General features: G+C 46.2%; 2 protein-coding genes across 5 annotated transcripts in view; both read left to right on the forward strand.

Moving 5' to 3' along the window:
- Positions 1–10,111, forward strand: part of LOC125424441 (A-kinase anchor protein 13-like) — a 105,191-nt gene extending 95,080 nt beyond the window's left edge. For both annotated transcript variants that reach the window (XM_048481673.1, XM_048481674.1), the window contains 3 exons: positions 2,290–2,473; positions 5,406–5,595; positions 9,554–10,111. In XM_048481673.1, the coding sequence (XP_048337630.1) occupies positions 2,290–2,473; positions 5,406–5,595; positions 9,554–10,087 (908 nt within the window). In that variant the 3' untranslated portion in view covers positions 10,088–10,111. The remainder of the gene's footprint in view (positions 1–2,289; positions 2,474–5,405; positions 5,596–9,553) is intronic.
- A 262-nt stretch (positions 10,112–10,373) lies between these two features.
- The window catches only part of AKAP13 (A-kinase anchoring protein 13), a 137,119-nt gene continuing 123,426 nt past the window's right edge, over positions 10,374–24,066 (forward strand). For all 3 annotated transcript variants that reach the window (XM_048481668.1, XM_048481669.1, XM_048481670.1), the window contains exons 1-2: positions 10,374–12,262; positions 23,001–23,077. In XM_048481668.1, coding sequence (XP_048337625.1) covers positions 10,384–12,262; positions 23,001–23,077 — 1,956 coding nt within the window. In that variant the 5' untranslated portion in view covers positions 10,374–10,383. The remainder of the gene's footprint in view (positions 12,263–23,000; positions 23,078–24,066) is intronic.

The following is a 24,066-nucleotide window of genomic DNA, read 5'->3' on the forward strand; positions in this document are numbered from 1 at the left end:
ATTGCTCACATGCATGTGGAAAGACGCCCTTTCTGATTCAAATGGGTCCAGTAAATCCAGGGCTGCTGATATGTAAGTTATGGCCTAGTGGAGGGGCGATCTATCTGTTTGAGCTTCTCATTCAAGATCCCTTTTTGTCCGACTCAGTGGAATCTGCAGTACATTTCCAGTTGATCGCTTGTGTGTTCAAACGTTCAATGCAACAAGCAGGTCAGCTGTTGAATGGTCTTAATTTGATTCCAAGCAATGGTAGTTTGTTTTGGAATCTGATGTTGGAGGTCCGAAGAACACAATAAGTTTGCAAAGGATCTGGTGAGATACTCTGAGAATCAGGGAAGCTTAACTTCCTGACTGTTGCAACAACCCAGCAACAGAGTTGTCATGCCACAGGTGTCAACCCCCAGGAAAAATGAGGAGTGGAGTTAGACAGAAACCCTAGTCTAAAGAGATAACTTCCCTATAATGAGTGGGCATTCTAACACACCGTCACATATGTGTGAGTATGATGTGCTTCTGTGGGAAAGCTCCAGCAGGAGCAGGTAGCCATTACCATTGTGCTCAGTACAAAGGAGAAGAAGAAAGAAAGTTGGTGGGCGGAGCCTAGACATGGAGAGCAACAATAGAACAGCTTAGAGCCGTGGTGGCGATGCTGGCAGGGGCTGATGGGAATTGTAGTCCATAACATCTGGAGTGCCAAAGGTTCGCCACCACTGGCTTAGAGATACATAGCACCCCCCGTTGTCCAAGCATGCAGAAGTCACTTATTCCAACACGCCCATCACTTGGAAAGCCAGAAATAATTGGCAAAATATAGCATGCAACTTTTGTGTAATCTATGTAGTATATCCATATTGCAGAGCTTAGCTTTCCTTTAATATTTGTCTTAAAGCATACAGCCTGTTGGTTATCAACATAAGAACGCAAGCAATCCATTTGCATGCCAGAGGTGTTGGGCCTTGTTTAGTTAGTCTGATTGTATAAACCTGCTTTTATAAATCATCACGAGAGTGCTCGGGGGGGCGGGGGGCGGGGTGTTCTTCTAGATCTGTTAGCGTAATTCCTCTGCTGCAGATGTGTTCTTTATCCAAACCATAGATGCCTAAGCTGCAGAACTTGTTTCTTTCCCCAAGGAAAGAGTTGGTGTTACTGAGAACTCGACCTAGGTGTGACGCTACCTGTGGGTGGGTTTGGGGGCAAGAGGTTGCATAAAGGAAGGGCTTGGGGAATCTCCCACAACTGATCTTCAAACAGAAGAAGGAGGAGGAGTTTGGGTTTGTATCCCACCTTCCTCTCCAGTAAAGAGACTCAAGGTGGCTGACAAGCTCCTTTCCCTTCCTCTCCCCATAACAGACACCTTGTGAGGCAGGTGGGACTAAAAGAGAGTCCTGAGAGAACTGTGACTAGCCCAAGGCCCCCCAAAGGAAAGTAAAAGTGTGGAAACACATCTGGTTCACCAGATAAGTTCTCCGGATTAGAATCCCCCTGCTCTTAGCCACTACACCATAGAGATGAAGCCCAGGCCTTTTCAGCACACATCATTTACAACATTTCCATGGTGATAATTTTCAAAATCCTTCATAAACTTTGGCATATTCCCCCCCCCCCCCTTTTGGTTCCGGAAATGTTACCTCGCAGCTTTCTCCCTGTCCTTTCTAAAAGCACTTTTACCACGTAATTTTTCGCTGAAACCTTTCCAAGCAAGCGTACGGGCTGCGTGGTTATACTTAGAGTGATTTTTGTTGCCTGCCAAAATGATGGACCATTATTCATGCCTCCGGCGTGGTTGCCCAATCTCCCCTTCGGGACATTCTCCTCTGTTTGTTGTTTGGTCCCTCGCCTTGTCATTTCGCCCCTCTCCCCTTAATTTCTAGTTTCTTGCCTTTTTTCTTTTCCCTCCACGTTTTGTGGGACCATCGATTCAGCAGTGCTACAAATCATTGCTGCAGTGCATGTGCAAAATAAGCTCTTTCCGTCCAAAAAATGACTGCCAGGAAACAATATTTGGAGGAGGGGAGTGCGGACATGCTTCATTGGAAGTGATGGGATCGAAAACATCTTCAAAAATGATAGGTATGGTATGCAGAAAGGGCCCCAGATCTTCCAGCTCTACATAAATTGCAAGAGCAAAGGTGATTGAATCTATACCTGTCATATGTTGTTCTGGTTATGTGCTTTCGTTATCGGAAGTGGGAGGAATTCTTTGTTTTTAGCGTTTGATTCACCAGCTCCGTGGCCAGCTTTAACCTGAGGTCCCTAACATTTTTCATTTTCCTTTGGATTTCTTCCCAGAGAATGTTCCCCGGGAGACGTTGATGCATTTTGCAGTGAGGCTGGGTCTTCTGCGTTTGACATGGTTCCTCTTACAGCAGCCGGGGGGAAGAGGCTCCCTCAGCGTCCCCAATAGGGAAGGAGCTACACCCGTCAGTCTGGCCTTGGAGAAGGGCTATCACAAGCTACATCAGCTTCTGACACAGTAAGGAAGGACTTTGAATACTGATGGGTCTTCTCATGTCTGAATTCCCTTTGACATTTAGCTTTAACTGCAGTTAGGAGCTGTTCTGCAACAACCCTCATTGGAAACTTTTAAGAAGTTGAAGAAGAGTTAAGAACATAAGAACATAAGAACTAGCCTGCTGGATCAGACCAGAGTCCATCTAGTCCAGCACTCTGCTACTCACAGTGGCCCACCACGTGCCTTTGGGAGTTCACGTGCAGAATGTGAAAGCAATGGCCTGCTGCTGCTGCTGCTCCTGAGCACCTGGTCTGCTAAGGCATTTGCAATCTGAGATCAAGGAGGATCAAGATTGGTAGCCTTAGATCGACTTCTCCTCCATAAATCTGTCCAAGCCCTTTTTAAAGCTATCCAGGTTAGTAGCCATCACCACCTCCTGTGGCAGCATATTCCAAACACCAATCACACGTTGTGTGAAGAAGTGTTTCCTTTTATTTGTCCTAATTCTTCCCCCCAGCATTTTCAATGGATGCCCCCTGGTTCTAGTATTGTGAGAAAGAGAGAAAAATGTCTCTCTGTCAACATTTTCTACCCCATGCATAATTTTATAGACTTCAATCATATCCCCCCTCAGATGTCTCCTCTCCAAACTAAAGAGTCCAAACTAAACTCCAAACTAAAGAGTCTAGTTTGCTTTTTGATGCCCGCTGTGAGTAGATGTGTCTGTTGGGAGCAGCATTCATCTCCCAGGCAAGCTTCTTTTTCTTCCCCATCTCCCCCTCTCCAGCTTGAAAATTGGTCTGCCAAACACTGACTTCATAAGCTGCTTAAGCCGCTTAATTTAAGTGCCTGTAATCTCTTTGCGTCTAATTGTGACCCTGGCAATTTTAAGGAAATGCTGAGGGATAAATGGGTCCATAGGGAATGCCCCCTCCCCCCCCGGTGTCTTTTTTTGTACACTTAAGGGTTTTTAAGGGTTGCAATTAAATCCTTGAGGACCTGTGTTCTAGATTAGGGTTGTTCATTTGGGAAAATAAGCCTGTGATACATATGATGTTTTATCTCTAGTTTCTGCCATTAAAAATAGATTTTTAGACCATAGGTAGGGCTTGGCGATAGGTGAGCTACCTGTTTCTGGTGGTCTGTGTTCCTGCTATTTATGTCTTTCTCTTTCTAATGATCAGAAGCTATAAATCAGCTCACAGCTAAGCAAGTCAAACTAGTGTCTTGTGTCAGAGATGGAACACAGCTGCTCAATTCAGTCTGACCTAAATCCAGTAAACAAAAGAGAAATATTCTGAATCCATTATAATAGTGGTGGTCTGTGAGTGGAATGGTTTCTATGGCTGTGAGCCAAGGCTTGGGTTTACATATTCAGGAAGTGACAAGGGCTTGCTTAGTCTTTAGCCAATAGGTGAGCACTTGGCATATCTGAATGTTGTGCACACGGTGGTGGGAGAGTGGGTGGGGAGACCACAAAACGCTCTGCATGCAGAAATCTAGCAGGCCATGATGACTTGCCTAGCCATTTCCCAGCATGCTGGTTTTTTAGCATGTGCTTGGAAGCTTGTTCATTTCTTTCTTTCTTTTGTTTGATTTCTACCCTGCCCTGTGCTGGTACAAACCGGGCTCAGGGTGGCTAACAACAGTATAAAACTTACAGATCAATATATAATGAAAATATTATATATTGAAAATTTTATAGATCAGTATAATGAAAACATTACACACAAACATATTCATATGGATATTTTATATTTATATATTTGCTTTGATTATGTGTTCCTGCATTGCAAGTGGTTGGACTTGATGGCCCTTGTGACCACAATGATTCTATGATTCTATGATATACATATAATATTTACAAACGAATATATTAAGGTATATTCTGAATATACCTTAATTAATATATACCCATTTAAAATGGTGCCCAAGTGATAATAAGCAAATAATAATGATTCCCTTCTGTATCTGGAGCAGCAGTGGCGTAGGAGGTTAAGAGCTCGTGTATCTAATCTGGAGGAACCAGGTTTGATTCCCCGCTCTGCCGCCTGAGCTGTGGAGGCTTATCTGGGGAATTCAGTTTAGCCTGTACACTCCCACGCACGCCAGCTGGGTGACCTTGGGCTAGTCACAGCCTCTCGGAGCTCTCTCAGCCCCACCTACCTTACAGGGTGTTCGTTGTGAGGGGGGAGGGCAAGGAGATTGTAAGCCCCTTTGAGTCTCCTCCAGGAGAGAAAGGGGGGATATAAATCCAAACTCTTCTTCTTCTTCTATTAAAGATTGATTAATCTAGGAAGCAGTCATTTCTAAAATGGGTGAAGGTGTCCCAAGAAGTGCAAAACTATGGAGACCCCACAGCATGAAACAGGGAATTTTAAAAACAATTTAGTGCAGTCAGGTCCAGCAAAGAAGTAAAGGAAAATCAGAAAGGAAAGCAGGAATGTAATAGAATTATATATTTTTTTCTGACAAAACATCCTCCCTCCCGGGGCTTCAAGATTTCCAGAAATTGTACTCCCTCAACTTCAGCCTGGTTTCATCAGTCCACCCATTTATAAAAGTCTTTAGAGAGAAAAAGAAGAAGAAGAGTTTGGATTTATACCCCACTTTTCTCTCCTATAAGGAGACTCAAGGTGGCTTACAAGCTCCTTTTCCTTCCTCTCCCCACAACAGACACCTTGGGAGGTAGGTGGGGCTGAGAGAGTTCCGAAGAACTGTGACTTGTCCAAGGTCACCCAGGAGGAATGTGAAAGTGTGGAAACACATCTGGTTCACCAGATAAGCCTCTGCCACTCAGGAAAAGGAGTGGGGAATCAAACCCATTTGGAATCCCAATTAGAATCCACCTGCTCTTCACCACTACACCACACTGGCTCTCTGATGAGCAAGCATAGAGGATGAGAGCTTGAAAGTGGCTTATGATGTGTGATTTCTGCTCCTTTCATTTCAGAGAGGAAGCCAGTGAACCAGATTCCTGGGGCACGTTGTCTCACACCATACATTCTGGAGAGTATTGCGTGAAGTACCACCGGGGTGTGAACGTTTACACTCTGACAGTCGAAGTGAAACGAGGAACTGGGTCTAGTATGGAGGATAACATAAGCTGCCTCCGAGCCTATATCCAGAGCAGTCAACTGACGGTGAGCAAAGGAGTTGTTTCCACACATTGTTTGTTCATGACCGTTTAACAATGTCTCTCTCTCTGCCCCTTTTTGGGAAGTGGTAAATGGATTTTAGTAGAATGGGTTTCAGAGGCAAATTGGGTTTAGTTGGATGACATGTGGGTCCTAGCGAACACCTGAGATGTGGACCCTATGGATGGAGCCTGGTGGGGAATGTTAGTAGACCAGGACTCAGGAAGATCATTCACAAATGTTTGCTGTGTGGTTGGGATGAATATTAATTGCAGCAAGATTTCTTGTACAGGTGTATTTCTTTAAACCCCGCTTTCACTTTTCATTCTCTCCGTGGCAAATGAGACCACTTCTGGCATGTTTTTAATTTTGCTTCAGCGCCAGTGTGGGCAGATTTGCCAGTGAGCACAATATATACCCCCTCTGCTCACAGTCAGCCTCCCACTTCCATTCACACCTTCTCTCTCCCCGCCCCCCTTCCATGTTATCTGTTCCTTCAAGTGAAAGAAGAGAAGCTCACTCACTTTCTGCATTGATACATCGATATCCCAACATAATAATAACGGAGCACATTTGGAAATAACAAGTCTTTCTATCCTCCAGCGGCAGCAGCAACAGCAGAAAGTGGAACGGGCAGGGGGGAGGGAAGAGAATATTGGCTGAAGAGCACAGTCCCCTTCTTTAGCCGTGTGTGATCTAGGAAATTGCTTTGCTCATTCATTTGTGTGTGTGTGTGTGTGTGTGTGTGTGTGTGTGTGTGTGTGTGTGTGTGTGTGTGTGTGTGTGTGTGTGTGTGTGTGTGTGTGTGTGTGTGTGTGTGTGTGTGTGTGTGTGTGTGTGTGTGTCGGGGTATTTTTGGAATACTAATATCGATAAAAGTGCAATTTAAAGACTAAGCCAGCAGACTTGGCTACTGAGTGTAATGAGATATGTGTCTTCAAGAATAAGTGTCTAAGATCCCAGGTTTGAATTTCTACTTTATGGTGAAGCTTGCCAGTTTGTTTAAGGTTTTATACATCACTTTATGCACAGGGGCCAAAGCAGCTTACAACATCTTCCCTCCCTCCTCACCATGCTCTTCATAGGGCACTTTCACACATGCAGAATAATGTACTTTCAGTCCACTTTCACATTTGTTTGCAAGGTGCTTTTGACACAATAGGAGCTCTGAAACAGACTCTGAGTTGATCCTTCTGTATCTATTCAGTCTGAATGGATCAGCAAAGCTTTGGTTTACCCAGTGGTGGGATCCAAACATTTTAGTAACAGGTTCCCATGGTGGTGGGATTCAAACTGTGGCGTGGCACCAATGGGGATGGGCGGGGCATTCCAGGGGCATGGCTGGGCATTCCGGGGGCGGGGCATTCCTGGGCAGGGCTGTGGCAAGGACGCAGTCGCTGCACTTCTGAAGATCACTAGGGTGGGGAAAGCAGATGCACGCAGGCATGAAGTGCCCCTGCGCCAGTGCACCTCCCTGCTAAGGCAGCTGAGTTCTGCGCGCTACTGCTGAGAGGAGGGGCGTAACTAAGGTAAAAATTACGTGGCAAAATTACCAATTAGTAACCCCCTCTCGGCACACACAAATAATTAGTAACCTACTCTTGGGAACCTGTGAGAACCTGCTGGATCCCACCTCTGGGTTTACCCCTTCCCTTTGAGGCCCTGTTCCCTTGCCCTCAAAATGGTTCATATTTCAGCAGGTACTCACGCCTCACTAAAGCAGGAAATATAGATGCATGTTTTGTGCATTTTTATTGTAATTAAAAAAAACATTTTAAAACTCTGGCTCTCTGTCAGTTCCAGGCAAAATATGGTTAAGTCCCTGTCTCTCACTGTAGCCCTTTTTATTGATAGTGCAACCCCTGTACATGCACAACAGAAGGGCTATGTTGAAATGGCCCTCGTTCGAGGCCTGCTTTGCTTCACGTCTAATCAGATTTGAACGTGGACTCTGGCCTGGCAGTTACTTTAATTTCAGTTCATATACGGTCAGCGAAGAGGCCGTCGGCTTCCTCTGGAAGGGGGTCTGTTCTTTGCAGCAGCTTCATTGAAAGGGTGGAGAGAGGTTCCGTTTTGTCTCTCTCTCTCTCTGCTGTTGTCCCCCCCCCCACTTCTGAAACACTTGCTTGTTCCAGAACAAATGTCCCTTCTGTCTGTGTCTGCTTGCCCCGCTGGCTGGCAGCCAGCCCAAATGCCTCTTTCTCGATTTCTGCTTTTTGCTACGCCCTTATCAGGCAGCTGAGGCTCTGTTGGAACGGGACCACTTGTGCAGATATTTAAGGAAAAGCACTTCACATCCATATCGCTGTGTATTCCACAGAAGGAGCCAGGATAGGTTTGCTAAGTCAGTTGGCTCCGAGGGCGCGTTCCAAGTGTGCCCCAATGAAGAACTGAGTGTTAAATTGAATATTCTGAGAATCTCCAGTGGCAAGTTTTTAATCCTCCATGTATTGCAGAAGTTAGCTTGAAAGGAGGAGCGAGTTGTGCTTGATGATATTAGAAACTAGCAAGAGGGGGTGGGTCTTTTCTCATAGGGGCAGCTGCTGGGTCAGGCTGTCTAGTCCAGTTTGAATAAAATAAAATAAAGTAGTTTCCTGTTTTTACCAGATACCAGCGTGGGGTAGTGGTTAAGAGCAGGTGGATTCTATTCTGCAGAACTGGGTTTGATTTCCCACTTCTCCACCTGAGTGGCAGAGGCTTATCTGGTGAACCAGATGTATTTCCGCACTCCTACATTCCTGCTGGGTGACCTTGGACTAGTCACAGTTCTCTCTGAACTCTCTCAGCCCCACCTACCTCACCAGGTGTCTGTTGTGGGGAGAGGAAGGAAAAGGAGCTTGTAAGCCACCTTGAGTCTCCTTACAGGAGAGGAAGGTGAGGTATAAATCAAAACTCCTCCTCCTCCTCCTCCTCCTCCTCCTGTTCTTGTTTTTCTTGTTTTTCTTGTTCTTGTTCTTGTTCTTGTTCTTGTTCTTGTTGTTGTTGTTGTTGTTGTTGTTGTTCTTCTTCTTCTTCTTCTTCTTCTTCTTCTTCTTCTTCTTCTTCTTCTTCTTCTTCTTCTTCTTCTTCTTCTTCGAAATGAAGGCAAGGCATGAAGGCAACTTCCTTTTTCTGTTAGCCCTCAATATCATTCAGCGGTATACTGCCCCTGGAAATGGAAGTTCTGTTTTACTACCGAGGGTGGTGGATCAAGATGCCTTTTAAAAAGCCGGTCACTATTGCCTCATTTTGTGGCAAGGCCTTCCACAATCTCTTCTCCATTTAATCTTCACAACACCCTTGTGAGGTAGGTTAGACTGAGAGCCTGTGAGTGGACAGCTATCCCAGCAAGCCAGAGTGGGGATTTGAATTTGGATCTCTCATATCCTAATGTGGCTAACTACTATGCCTCACAGCCTTGAACTTGCTGCCCTCAAATTTTATTGGGTGACCCCAAATTATAGGAGACAGGGGAGAGCACAAAGGAGGCTTCCTTCAAGCAATCAGCGTGGCGTAGTGGTTAAGAGGAGGTGCACTCTAAACTGGAGAACCAGGTTTGATTTTGCCGTTTCATATGTAAAATACAGTTGCAAAGTGGACTGAAAATGTATAATTTGGCATGTGGGAAAGCACCGAATTTGAATCAGTGGGCACTTTTGTACATGCATAATAATGCACTTTCAATTCACTTTCACAATTGTTTGCAAGTGGATTTTGCTATTTTGCACAGTAAAATCCAACTGCTGCGAAGTGCATTGAAAGTGCCCAATCCAATTCTGCACTGTGCGAAAGTGCCCAACCTGAGTCCCCATTGGGGAGAACAGGGGGGTATAGCTGTGTAATGGCAGATGGGTTTTGTTTTCTCTTGCCTGGAGTGTTACAGCATTTTTTAAAAAAGTATTATCTGCAAACTTAAGGGTGTGTCTATAGACTATGATGTGTTTCAAAATAAGCTTAACATCCCTCCCCGCTCTGCTTCTTCCAGAATATGAGCGAGCACCCACATCCTCCACCGGAGAGTGCTTCAAAGGGCTGTTCTTCGAACACGGAAGGCCTCACATCTGCTACAAACAATGATATTAAAGCAGGAAGTGGAGCAGGTCCGTCTTCTCCGGCGAGTCTTGACGCGATGCTGATCTTAGTTCCCGCCTGCCCCAAGGAGAAGAGCTGCAGGCAGCCCAAAGACCGCTCGAGCACGCTGCAAAGTTTGGAGAACCTGCAGGTCGCAGAAGAACCGGAGTTGTCTTCTCGCAATCAAAACAAAGCCAGCTTGCTTCACAAAGAGGAGCCACCCTCTGCTGTAAATTCTTGGGTAATACCGGAAATCAGTGACAGCCAGCATAGTTCAGGGGCTGGAACTGAGGGTGCCGCGGAACTCCCATACTGTGCAGTGAAGCAAAAGGTTGTTGGAATGAACTCCCCCAGTCTTGGGTTGGAGGAAGGGAATCTGGGTGAACGGCATAATTTCCACCAGGAAGTAGAAACGGTTGAAGAAAGAACTACTGGAAGTGCTCACTAGGCTTGCTTCCACCATGATCCTGATGATCACAGGGCATGGGGCGAAGCCAGTAAACTGCAAAGAGCTGTACGGGGTCTGTGGACAGTCAGGCTGTCAGCAGTCCCTCTGAATCTAAAGCTGTGGACATACCTTCAGCCCCGTGGACGGATCCTACCGCATCCTGTTTTGTAGATGTCAGTGGGGTTGCTTCCTGCAGAGATGGGGAGGATGTACCTCAGCAACCAGTAGACCCTCAAAGGAATGGAAACATCGGTATTGACGCAGACATTGGTTCCGTTGCATCTGGGGACTGCAGGATGACGGGGGCATATCTTCAGACTGATAGCACAAGTAATCATTTTGCAAAATGCTTAGAGGGTCCTGCACTCCCGTCGAAGGAAGCGGAGAGGTCGCCTTTGAATCCTGAAACCGAAGCTATGGCAGTGAACACAGCTCCTGAATGTGACCCCCTTTTGGAAGTGAATGATAACAAGCAGCAAGTCGTGATTGCGGATACTGGGATGACAGTTACAGATTTCAGAGGCAGTTGGCAAGATGATAGTTCTGGTGCCAAAGCAGAAAATAGCAGGCTTGGTATGGAGACTGAGGTTGCCTGTGCCGCCGATAGGATTGGACAGCTTGTGGCTGGCATGGAAGGAGAGCAAAGAACTTCCGAGCGAGCACCACGAGGAACTGAAACTCCAAGCCACAGCAGTGGAGAAACGGCTGATTCGACCACCTTCTGTCAGGCAGATGTTGCTTCATGCACTCAGAAAGAAGGGGTTGGGAAAGATGAAGCTAGTAGCTCTTCTGAACTGTGCGCCAACCCTGCAAATTCCTGTGAGCTGGTTCCAGGCAATCCTGTGGTGCCAACCCCTGCCCAAGAAGAGCCCCCTAAAAGCCCAGTGGATGTGGAAACCAGTTGCAAGGTAGATGGGTTTAGCCACAGCACTGAGGAAATCCTTGCTGTGGCTTCTGCCTTGCTGGAAGAAATGATCCAAAAAGCCCAGCTGATTGTTGCTAAGGATGGCAACGCCACAGTGGCCCCTGCTGACCAGGAGGCGTCTCTGCACCTGGAGGCCCATGCCCTACCTTTTTGTGGCAAGGGCACGGAGTCGGTGCAGGATAATTTAATGGGCACACCCTCTGCGATTCATCATGCAGAATCTAAACAAAACCAGGAAGTTGCCGCAGAGGCAGCCACCCAGCTGACGGCAGTCATCGGACAGGGAAGCCCTTTGCCCGACAAGCTGGGGACGCTCCTGCCTGCAGATTGCCCGGAAGAAAACAAAGAGGGCAGCTCTTCCTTGCAATTGCCTGCAACCAAACTGGGGCAAGATCTGCCCGGCAAGGCGGAATGTTTTTCTGAAGCCCTGACATTGGAGCCTGTTGCACAATCTCTTCTTTGTGATCCAGGCGAGGAGCTCCGAGCGAGCGATGGTAACACCGAGCCGGGATTAAAGGTGGGAGCTTGCATCCTGGAGGCGGAGGAGAATGTGAACGCAGGTGCTGCCAGGGATCGCTGGCAAGGACCTGTGCTGCCAGAGGGCACCTCCGTCTGTGCTGATGGGGCTCCCAGTCCTCCTGCCTTCATTTTGAGCCAAGAACCGGAGCCCGGCCCCAATCTGCAGGCCGGCTCTACACCTTGTGGAAGTTTGTTTTTCATGGAAGCTCCTCTGCTTAGCAGTGAGTTACCTGTGCTGGCTGAACTTCCTCATGATGGAGAGGAGGTGGGAAATCTGTCCCCCAGGATATTGCTACAGCCCATCGCGGAAGAGCCCCTGGGGGACTGCGACTCTGGCTCCGAGGGGCTCTTTTTGGCTGGTGAGGATGAGCAGCTTCCTCTAGATCTTGTGGCTCCGCCTGATGAGAGCGAAAGGAAAGACGATGCAGCCTCCCAGCTTTCGCCCTGTTCCCTTGTGGAAAAAGCGGGGACCGGAGATTCTTCTCAAGCTGCGGATGTTACAGTTGTTGATATGATAGCAAAAAACCCCGATCAGGCCATATCTCCACATGATTCCTTGGGATCTGTTGCTGGAAACTCCATGGAAACTTCCTCTCTAATGAAATCGAGGTCTGTTGACCATCACAGGATGGATGCTGGCCCCATCTGTGATGGAGAAACGGATTTAAGTTTGCAGTCTGGTGAATCGATGGCTTTCGAGTTGGAGGCTGTGAGACCCCTTCCTGGTACAGGTAAGAAAATCGAGTTCTTTGCTAGAGGGGGGTATTTTTCTCTGTGTTACTTTCCTGACCAAGCAAAAGGAAATATGCCTTCTTCCCCAAGCGAATTCATGCTTTGATTTTGTGTTCCTACATGGCAGGGGTAGGACTTGATGGCCCTTGTGGTCTTTTCCAACTCTATGATTCTATGTGGGATTCTATATGTCTGCCAAAGGCTCAAACAAGTCATCTGTGCCCAAGTGTTAATTTTGGAACATGCAGGGCTGTGGGAAGCAGGAGCCTTCTGCCCGTGCCAGAAAACAGAGTGTTGAACTGTTGCTGAAAACAGGGCGCTGAATTAGATGGACTCTCGGTCTAACCCAGTGGGACTCTAAAAAGAGTCTGCGCTGTTTAAAACTGCTTTTAAAACTGTTTTAAACTGCACACGTGAGAAATGTCTCTTAGAGAGGCTGACGTGGTTTTCTTTTATAGTGGCTTTCCTCTCCCTTTTGCTTCTCCAAATGTGCCCATTCATTAACCTGTTTGGAGAAAGCTAACACCAGGGACAATTTCAGCTCAGCGCTGTGAAAGAGACCATGGTCTAAATGCTAAGTTGCTAGGATGCTTGTGGCTTTTGTTCTGGAACAGGTGCTGAGACAAATCCATGATTCAGTTGCGCTGCTTTCTCCGCTGCTGACTTGGAACTAGGGAACGCAGCCGGACAGCGTCTAAAATGTCTCCGTGCGTGTCAGCTGCCAAAGTTCTAAAAACGTCCTCCCGCAATGAGCCAACCGGGTTCCAAGCCGGTTTTTAGGTCACATACACAGAGAACGAGAGGAGGGGGGGGGGGATGTTTTTCCCCTGCCCCCTTGTTTGCATTTCCAAAGTCCTCTGAAAAAAAAGTTAAGAATTTTCTGGGATCCCAGCTTTCATTTCCAACTGCAAAACCAGAGGGTGGGAAAGGCAGGATTTTGGCTGTGGAGCCGAGCTGACAGGAGAAGACTTGACAGCGACAGGCCAGACCGGTTGAACACCTTTATTAAACCATTTTGCACCTACCGCAGCAGGAGTTTGCCAAATGCGTTTTTATTACTATTTAATGTTGTTATTTGAATGGGGGTGGGGAAGGTAGAGAGGCAGAGAGAGAGAGAAGGTCTCGTGCCAATCTGGTTGACCCTTAATGATAGCTTGAGGCCAACTTTGTGTGGCCCCACCTGCTCAGGTGGCTATTAAAAAGTAAACAGCAAATCTCTCTCTCTCTGCTGCTGCTGCTGCTGCTGCTGCTGCTGTTACGTCATTGGCCACAGGGGAATGGAAGGTGTGGCGGGTTCTCCCCCCACATAACCTCAAAACAAACCCCTCCCTCCACGCACACTGAGGCATAGTCTGACCGGCAGCAAAATTGGTCCCGCAGATCTGCAGCAGGACTGGGATCACACGAAAACTTTTGTGGTGCTTTTTCCCTGCATGTGCATAAAATGAGGGTCAGTCGCCCCCCCCCCCCCCCCTTCTGACAAGGAGCGGAGGTAAGGAGGCTGCTTGGAATCCGCTGGCCTTGTTTGTGTCTGGTTGAAAGTATGGCTGGAAAGGTCCGGGCTTCGCTTGGGACGGCTAGCCAGCCGGTGGTGGCCGGAGTTGTCTTGAAATGAATCAGCATTTAGCGAACTCCATTTTATTTTGGGGCTGTGTTGTGGTTTGATATTTCAGTGGCAGGAGAGTGGCTGTCAGGCCTGTTGGTTTCCCGTCGCTCCTCTTTTGCGGAGCTTTCTTTTAAAGCTGAAGGCTTCTCCCCACCCCCCACCTCCCTTGTGTTTTTAAGTCAAGGCAGTGAAAACGAGAAGGGTGTGTGGATGTACAACTGACGAACAGCTGCCGATGGAAAGAAATACAGTTCTGTGGCTTTGTGTATAATTAAAAACTGGCTTGCCAGGCAGCATGCGGAGTTTGCCGTGTGGGTCACTGCACCCTGGGCTTCAAGATCTTACTCCATCGAGGGCCCTGGATTGTGGGTTTTTTTACTCACATGGCAGTGCTGAATTGGAAGCAGAACAGAGAGGGCAAATTTTAGTGTGAAAACAGCTTCTTTGCGTGGGCAAAACAGCTGGGGATTGAACCTGTAATTAGATGTACTTCCTGGAGGGCACCTGCTATACGTTTTAACACTGGGGATAAAAAACAGAGGAACGTTCCAACTTGGAGTGTTGTGGGATTTCCGGGCTGTACGGCCATGTTCCAGTAGCATTTTCTCCTGATGTTTCACCTGCATCTGTAGCTGGCATCTTCAGATGTTAGTTTCACCACAGATGGTAGTTTCACCACAGATGCAGGTGAACCGTCAGAAGAAAATGCTACTGGAACACGGCCACATCGCCCGGAAAGCCCACAACACTCCAGTGATTCCAGCTGTGAAAGGTTTCAACAGTTCCAACTTAAGTTTGGTTTGTTTGAACCGTGGGTCGCAAAAAACCGTGAGGCTTTTAGGCAGCTATGGAGCTGAGTGGCATCCTCTTCTGGGTCTGAACACAGTGGAGGAATGTCTTTTCCTGAAAAGGTTGAGTCTTGAAGGTCTCCAGTGGAGGATGTGGTAGGTGGTCAGTCGCAGGTGTCCCAAGGGCAATGTCTTTTAGAGTGGTCCAAGGATGGCAGGAGACATTGCTGAGCTGGAAGAGTGAGAATAGGAACACATTTATACAGCTTTGAGGCCCCTTCCGCACATGCAAAATAATGCACTTTGAATCTACTTTCAATGCACTTTGAATCTGGATTTTACTGTGCGGAATGGCAAAATCCACTTGCAAACAATTGTGAAAGTGGATTGAACATGCATTATTCTGCATGTGCAGAAGGGGCCTTTGTCTACTCGGCATGTTTCACACAAGGCTGCTGTTTTGTAACTATAATGAATTGGTTCTCTCCCCACCCCCACCCCCACCCCCACCCTCAGCTGACCAGTGTGTGCTGCAAAGAACTAGTAATGGTGACTTTTGTGAACTCATTTGGTGGGAGATTGAAGATTTCCTTGATTTGTCTCAGCTTATCTAGCAGCCTTATGGGTTGTGGGGCAAGGAGATGGTGTTGGATAATTCACGCCATAATTTGCTTTAGACAATAGACAAATGCACTTTACCGATTTACCATAGTTTTATCCATCTTTCCTACAAGGATCAAGGAAAGGTTTTTGAGGGATTTGCTGAGATTCCTATTTCACTTAAGGCCTCAGGATGGGTTACAGGTTTGTTTGTCATTTTTAGACTCCTAAGCTGATTGCGCATGTTTGGTCCCCTTCATGTTCAGTGTACATTCTCTTCAGGTTGAATTCTTGGTTGTGTACATAATTCCCCCTCTTCAAAACTCACCTCGCTCCAAGGTCAGACTTTCCCTGCAGTTTCCAAAACTGGTGAAAGTGTGATTTTTCAGGGAAAAGTGAAGGGAAAGTGAGAGGAATCAAATGTGTTTCGCTTCCTTTGGGTTTCCTTGCTTCTTGCAACTCCCCCCTCCCCACACACACACAGCAGAAGTTCCTCCCAATCAGACTGAACAAAGAAGGGGTGGGGGGAGGCCAAATAGTGGATTGGCTCAGCTGTGGACACTTTGCAGTGGGAGAATTACATCCCCCCCCCCCCAAAAAAAAAGTGGGAAAAGCCCACTGCAAAGCACACAGCCGCAAGGTAAACCCTGGATGCACAAAAGCCCCTTGTGTGACCTGTTTAAAACTAACAAACAAAGCCTCACCTATCCAGGCATTTTTCTCATGATAAGGGATGAACTGAGCATTCAAACAGGCACCTTTTTAACGTGACAGTGTCCCAATAATGTAGAGAATGTGCATCTTGGATCAGAAGGTCAGTTAGTGAACAGTTGGTAGCATCACTGGCGTAGTGGTTAAGAACAGGTGCACTGTAATTTGGAGAACTGGGTTTGATTCCCCGCTCTGCCACTTGAGCTGTGAAGGCTTATCTGAGGAACTAGATTAGCTTGTTCTCTCCAACACATGCCAGCTGGGTGACCTTGGGCTAGTAAAATATATATATATAGTAAGCCAGAGACAGTATCTTGTTTAAAGAAGGGGAAAGAACCTGTGTGGCTCTAGTGCAAACTATACAAATCTATTTTAATGAAAATAATTTAAACATTTATATATTGGAACTGCAACTCTTAATCAACAACAAAAACATACACATTATAAACAACAACATCAATAAAACAATGAACAAGTCTCTGTAGTGGAGTAAGATAACCACTAATGGTATAGAAGGATACCAATGTCTGATGCCTTTCAAAAACTCAGTTTCCGTTGAAAGATTTCATGTACTCATAGATGAACAGGATGTTGATAAAATCCTTGGAGGGTGAGAGTATTGACCCGGGGAAAGAACAATACTTTCGACAAATATGTCTTCTTCAGCCACTTAAGGCACAATCATTCTATCATAATAATGATGGTAGAAAATATGAACAAAGAAATAACCCCACAGCATAGACACAATAATTATAATAAGCTGATACATATATAGAGACTGAGTATACTTACAAATGTAAAATATACAAATATATTTGTATATTTAGGAACCAGAATAATCTGGCTCACACATACAAAAGATTATCTAGGTCCAAGGCCAGACATCACCTACATGCATGCAAGCATGTTAGAAAGCCAGTTACATGTTTGAACATCATGTGCCAAGGAACCAAGCCTATAAGCTTAGAATGTTCATAGCTGTGACAGAGTATTTGCAGCATCGTGCTGAGTGAAATTTAAAGAGAGGATGTAATCTTAAGAAAAATAAGAAAGGGAATGTTTCACAAATAACAGCTCAAATCTAAATTTTGATTCAAGCCCCAATCAGTATGAAAAGTTTTGAGTCTGAATATCTGTTTAGCCTCTTCTCTAAGGAGGATCTGTTGTACATTTGTAAAAGGATATTTGGATTGATGCTTACATAAAACGAAGAATCTTAGATCTCCATCTGTATGATTTTTTCTGTAAATAATGTTGAACAATTGGTTCCAGTTTTTTTCAGTCTGATATTTGAAGAGTGTTCCAAAATTCTTTGTTTAACGGGTCTAAGTGTGCAACCTACATAAAGGGCTGGCCAGGTACAAGAAATCAGATAGACACACTCCTTACCATTAGTAAAGTGATTGAAAGTATATCTAAACATAATAAATGAGTGAACAAACTCTTTGGCAGGAATAGCTAAATCACATGCCCTGCATTTGCCACATGTGAAATGACCTCTCACCGCAGGAGCATGTCTCTCAAAGAGCTCAATGTCGGTTCTAACCAAATTTTGCTTCAGATTTTTGATTCTCCTAAAACCAACCCTAGGGGGTAGGCCACATCCTGGGAGAGATTTGACAATATGCCAGTGCTGGTTAATAATCCCACAGATAGCCTGAGAGCTTGGTGTATAATCTAGAGCAGTGGTTCTCAACCTTCCTAATGCCGGGGCCCTTTAATACAGTTGTGGTGACCCCCAACCCTAACATTTATCCATTTTACAGATGGAGAACACTGATGCAGAGAGTCTTAGGCAACCCCTGTGAAAGGGTCGTTCGACCGCCAAAAGGGGTCCCGACCCCCAGATTGAGAACCGCTGATCTAGAGCATAAACTAGTCTCTTTTCTCTCTGGGGGAGAGGTTTTTCTTGTAAAAATTCCTTTCTGGAAATAGAATTTACTTTTATTTGGGCAGATTTTTTTAGGGCAGAGAATGCCCTGACCCTGCTGGAGGCAAAACCGCAAACAGAAAAACAGATGTATGCCTAGACTACAAAATCAACATATAATAAGTGCATATAATAAGTGCATACAAGCCAGTGTGGTGTAGAGGCAGCAGACTCTAATCTGGAGAACTAGGTTTGATTCCCCACTCCTCCACCTGAGTGGCAGAGGCTTATCTGGTGAACTGGCTATGTTTCCCCATCCTCCACATGATGCCTGATGGGTGCCCTTGGGCTAGTCACAGTTCTCTCTGAACTCTCTCAGCCCCACCTACCTCACCAGGTGTCTGTTGTGGGGAGAGGAAGGGAAAGGAGCTTGTAAGCCACCTCGAGTCTCCTTAGAGGAGATAAAGGTGGGGTATAAACCCAAACTCTTCTTCTTCTTTTTGGTCCAGGGATGTTGTGGTGTCTGTTGTGGGAAGAGGAAGAGAAAGGAGTTTTTAAACTCCTTTGAGACTCCTTGCGGTTGAGAAAAGCAAGTTTTAAATCCACACTCTTCTGTTTTTCCTCAGACTAATAGCAAATTTATTGTATGCTAATAACAAAACGCTTCCTGTCATACAAGTAGACCAAATCTAGTGAATGGAAACACAAGTGCATATATACAGACCATAAGAATTAGAAATAGTTCAATACAAGCCCCCTGGTTCACGCTCATTTTGTGGATATTCCTTGTCCATGTCTGGTTGAGGCTAGCCAGCATGGTGTAATAGTTAAGAGCAGGTGGATTCTAATCTGGAGAACTGGGTTTGATTCCCCACTCCTCCACCTGAGTGGCAGAGGCTTATCTGGTGAACTAATTGTATATCCGCGCTCCTGCATTTCTGCTGTGTGACCTTGGGCTAGTCCAGGGGTAGGGAACCTGCGGCTCTCCAGATGTTCAGGAACTACAATTCCCATCAGCCTCTGTCAGCATGGCCAATTGGCCGTGCTGGTAGGGGCTGATGGGAATTGTAGTTCCTGAACATCTGGAGAGCCGCAGGTTCCCTACCCCTGGGCTAGTCATAGTTCTCTCTGAACTCTCTCAGCCCCAACTACCTCCCAAGGTGTCTGTTGTGGGGAGAGGAAGGGAAAGGAGCTTGTAAGCCACCTCGAGTCTCCCTAGAGGAGATAAAGGTGGGGTATAAACCCAAACTCTTCTTCCTTTGGTCCAGGGATGATCCAGAGATTCCACTCAGGCATCATGGCTTAAAAGCCACTAGAGCTACTATCCTTCACGTCTCCCCTACCATGAGAGGAGAGGAAATCTTCTGTTCCCAGGCCATACAAAGTTCTAAGCACTATGTTTTCCTCATAGTTGTGGTTTTTCTACAGTTAAAAGCCACAAACATTTGTGGCGGTTTTTTTGACCTACGAAAAGTGCTCCGATCATACCTGTTTCTATAAGAAAATGGCAGGGATTTCTATAAAAGTGGAATGCATGGGATTTTCTTCTGTCCCCCACCACCTGAGGTTTTGCCCCTCCCCCACAAAAAACCTGGTATGAGATCTTTGTGGCTTGTATGTGTGTCTTTGTGGTCAGCATCTCTTGCCAAGCACGCTTGTGTTGTTTGTTCTGAGCTACAGCCGAGCTTGTTCTTGCTTGCCAAGACATGCTCTGTGCCCCCCTGCCCCCCAGTTTTGTGTCTGTGAAGGAGTAACCACTGATCTGCAAAAACAAACAAAATACCATGCTGGCAACCCTTCTTCCTTGGGAGGGAGCATCTGTGGCCACTTCAACCTCCCAGCTCCATCCTTTCTCTGGAGCTTTTACAACTGTTGCTTCCGCCATCAACATTTGGTGTTGTGTAATCGGAAGCATTCGTGCTTCCTTTCTAGGGTTAGGTGATAGGCTGAAGATTAGAATATCATGTGCAAATAAGGTGATATTTATGTATCAATCAAGCCAGCAAAAAAAAAAAAAATGAACATCAGTTCTATGCCAGCGGGGTGTCGTGGTTAAGAGCAGGTGGATTCTAATCTGGAGAACTGGGTTTGATTCCCCACTCCCCCACCGGAGTGGCAGAGGTTTATTTAGTGGGGAGAGGAAGGGAAAGGAGCTTGTAAGCCACCATGAGTCTCCTTACAGGAGAGACAGGTGGGACATAAATCCAAACTCCTTCTGTCTTGGGAGGCGCATATCTACCGTGTTTCCCTGAAAATAAGACAGTCCCAAAGATGCGCTATGCCTTGTTTTCAGGGGATGTCTTATTTTTCTGTGTTCTGTTCGTCAGGCATGCTTCCAAACAAAAACTTTGCTACGTCTTACTTTTGGGGGATGCCTTATATTTCGCACTTCAGCAAAACCTCTACTACGTCTTATTTTCAGGGGATGTCTTATATTCGGGGAAACAGAGTAGTTAGCATGTTAGAGTCTTGTTTATTATGGGAATTAACCAGACAAATGGCCCACCAACTAAGAACGGCCATGCACTATCATCCACCGAATCAAGAAAGTGCTGCCAATCTGTCAATCCTTACTGTGTCCATCGGGTGAAAACAGCAGAATTGATGTTCCTGTTTTTATTTTTTGCTCACTTGATTTACACATCGTCATCACCTTATGAGCAAATTGTATTATAACCTTATTTTAGCTTAGCGCCGGGTTTCTTTTTCCTTTTGGTCATTACCAGCCTTCAAAGGCTTTCCAGCTGATTTTGCCACTTTGCATGGGCTGGTCTTCAGCTTGGCCCCCTATGATCTGGGGCACATCTTCAGAGAAGTTCTAGCAGGAGATTTGATTTCCTAAGAAGTCAGTCTTGCACAGAAGCAAAAGATGTCTTGTGGACAAGCAGATTGGCTCACTGGATCAGACTGAATCTCCAGAAAGGTCATGATGTAGATCAGTTGCATGGTCTTCGTGGTATCAAGGGTGGTATCTTTAGCGCCCCCCCCCCCCCCGGCAGAAATAGGATAGCTTGAATATTCCACTGGAATTTGTATCCATGCGAATATCCCTGTGCAGACCATCAATTTGGTGCGGAACTGTGCAAACCATTTTGACTTGCACATGGAGGAAAAGCAGGAAACTTGGTAGGAAACTCAGTGCAAGTGTCTTACATAAAAAAGCATTTAGCTGCTAGACCTCATACTTTCAAAGGGAGTGTGGCCATTTTGTTTCCTGTATTTCTGCCCTAACAGCCCTTGGTGTTTGCCTGATAACCACTTGCATGTAACACCAAGCAATCCAATCAAACCTGCAGTGCACATTCCATTTGATGGCTCGAAAGACTGCACACGCAGGGATTTTTATTGTTTCGTTTGGGGCATTGCAATCCTCTCCTCGTTCCATCCTTTCCTCGTCCATTTCATTCTCGCAACAGTTCTGGGAATTAGCTTCGGCTGAGAGAGGTTTGTGCCAAACGGATTTGAATTGGACTGTCCAAGTCTAGCCAGGCTGAGGCCATTGAGTCACATGAAGGGGTGGAAAATCCGGGCATGTTCCATAATGTGATGGTGACTTTGAGATGTCCTGGTGCAAAAAAAGTTGTTTGATTGTGCTGGGGCAGGGCGGCCACCCCTGGGGGGGTGGGGAGGCTCAGATTTTGCCCTGGGCTACATTTTTCCTAGATATGCCTCTGGTGTAGTAAGGGCAGATGCACTCTAATCTGGAGAACAGGGTTTGATTCCCTGCTCTGCCACTTGAGTTGTGGAGGCTTATCTGGTGAAACAGATTAGCTTGTTCACTCCAACACATGCCAACTGGGTGACCCTGGGCTAGTCACAGTTCGTTGGAGTTCTCTCAGCCCCACCCACCTCACAGGGTGTTTTTGTGAGCGGGGAAGGGCAAGGAGATTGTAAGCCCCTTTGAGCCTCCTTACAGGAGAGAAAGGGGGGATATAAATCCAAACTCTTCTTCTGAGTCTAGCATTTTGACCACTACTCCGTAGTGAGTGTGATGATTCTACCGTGTACTGAACAATTGTGGCATTTCCCATTTCGTTTTTATTAATGCATTGTATGGTTTATCTTGTCCTGATCTGGATGGCCCAGGTTATCCTGATTGTGTCAAATTACAGAAACTAAACAGGCTCAGTCCTGGCTTGTACTTGGATGGGAGACCACCAAGGAACATCAGGTTCATGATGGGAGGCAGGCAATGGCAAACCATCTCTGACTGACTGTTGCCGTCAAAACCCTATTAGGTCAGCTGCGACACAGACATTTATCATATTAGAGAGCCAGTATGGTGTAGAGGTAAAGATCGGGCTCCAATCTGGAGAGCCAGGTTTGATTCCCCACTCCTCCACATGAGTGATGGACTCTTATTTGGTGAATCGGATTTCTTTCCCCACTCCTGTATTCCTGCTGGGTGACCTTGGGCCAGTCACAGTTCTCTCAGCCCCACCTACTTCACAAAGTGTCTGTTGTGGGGAGAGGAAGGAAAGGACTTTGTTAGGTCCTTACAATTGAGAAAAGCAGGGTTTAAATCCAAACTCTTATTATTACTGAAAGCAAGTGTACTTAGAGTGCTAGAGTAGGATTTCGGAAACCCAAGGTTTGTTCTGCTGAGAGCCATTGAATCTTGCTGGGTTACCTTGGGGCAGGTTGGCTTGTGATGAAGATAAAATGGACGAGGAGAGAAAAAGCAGAGTATCGATGAAGTAAACATCTTTTCTTACTGCACATACAGTCTGGTGAAGATTTCTATGAATGTGAAAGCTTCCACACTGTTCTGCAATATTTTAACAGTCTTCGTAAGAGGTATTATGTGACTTTTGCTTATGGATTTCATGGTGGGCAGAGGGGATTCAAGGTTCTAGAAATGCAAAAGACCTGGGTAATTTATGTATTATCTGGAATCTCTCTGTTGTCCACTGGTGTCTCCCTTCTGTTCTTCTGGAGGAAAGAAAATAAGGATAATAAAAATAAAACAAACCAGTTGTATTGGGTGGATTGATACCAGCTGTATGTTGTAGAAGGGAGTCTGGGTTTGTGTGTGGGGGCAGTGGGAAGAGCTTGTCAGATTATTGGGGAAAAAATCCACAAAAAAAGTGTGTGTGAGGGGGGGCAGTAAAGTTGTTGTTGTTTTTAAAACCATGTGGCATCTTCTGCTCTTGTTTCTGCAGACTCTCTGGAGGTGACGCGGGAAGAAGAGATGGGTTTTTTGCCAGGCCTCATGGAGAATGCGGCTTCGGAAGCAATAGTAAGTTCTCCCGGATGTCCTTGGCTTTTCATGTTTTTCAAAAGTCATGTGACTTGGTAAAGATCATGTATTTCTTCCTCCTTCATTATGAGGATTCAAATGTCTGTTTTCATTCTCTTCCCTCATTTTCAGCCTGCCCCCCCCCGCCCCCCCCCGTCAGACCTCGGATCTGGAAATCATGGAAACTGTAGATTTGTTCTAAAGCCTTTATTTCAGAGTGTAGGTAACATTGTCAAAGAGGAATCTGGCGATCTGCGCAAACCCACGACCTATATCCCACTGCCCCCTCCCACCAAGCCAGATGGCTCCTACTATCCCTCTACAAACTACAAAGCATTGCGAGCCTGGGAACAGTTCACACCTTCCTTTGGTAAGATCTGTGTCTGGGATGTCCTGGGGTGCTGAGGGGAAGACACCGGACTTTCGCCCCATATCAGAGAATGGTAAACCAGCTCCTCCTGCTCTGCCTGCCATCTGGCACTGACAGGCTCAGTCCTGAACCCCCCCCCCCCCAATTGCTCTTGGTAGAGGAGCTTTCAGTCACATCATAGGCTGGCTGATTCACCGCTGCATGCGTCAGTTTGGGAGCAGAGCATCTCACAGAGCTCTGTGTACTTCAACCACATGAGCCAGACTGAGAATGACTTGGCCTGTTGTGCTGGGAGTCAAGTCATGGCTGTTTCTGGACATTTTCCATTGGCCTGTTTTGGGAAATGCACTTCTCTGTAGTTCTGTTCGTTCTCTCCTTTGCAAAGTCTGTTGAGGTCAGCAATTGGAATATTAAGGACTCAATCTGGATGGCAAGACCTGCCCTTCTGGATCAAGGGATAGCCCGATAACCTCTGGGTTTGTAGGCCATACCCTTCTGCATGTTGAAAACTGCAGAAACTGTACACCATGTTCTGTATTGTTGCATCCCTTCATAACCGGACCAGAACAAAGTTCCGCTCAACCTTATTGATGGGTTTAGAGCTCTGGACAGACCAGCA

The sequence above is a fragment of the Sphaerodactylus townsendi genome, linkage group LG17, assembly GCF_021028975.2.
Source record: "Sphaerodactylus townsendi isolate TG3544 linkage group LG17, MPM_Stown_v2.3, whole genome shotgun sequence".
NCBI lineage: Eukaryota > Metazoa > Chordata > Lepidosauria > Squamata > Sphaerodactylidae > Sphaerodactylus > Sphaerodactylus townsendi.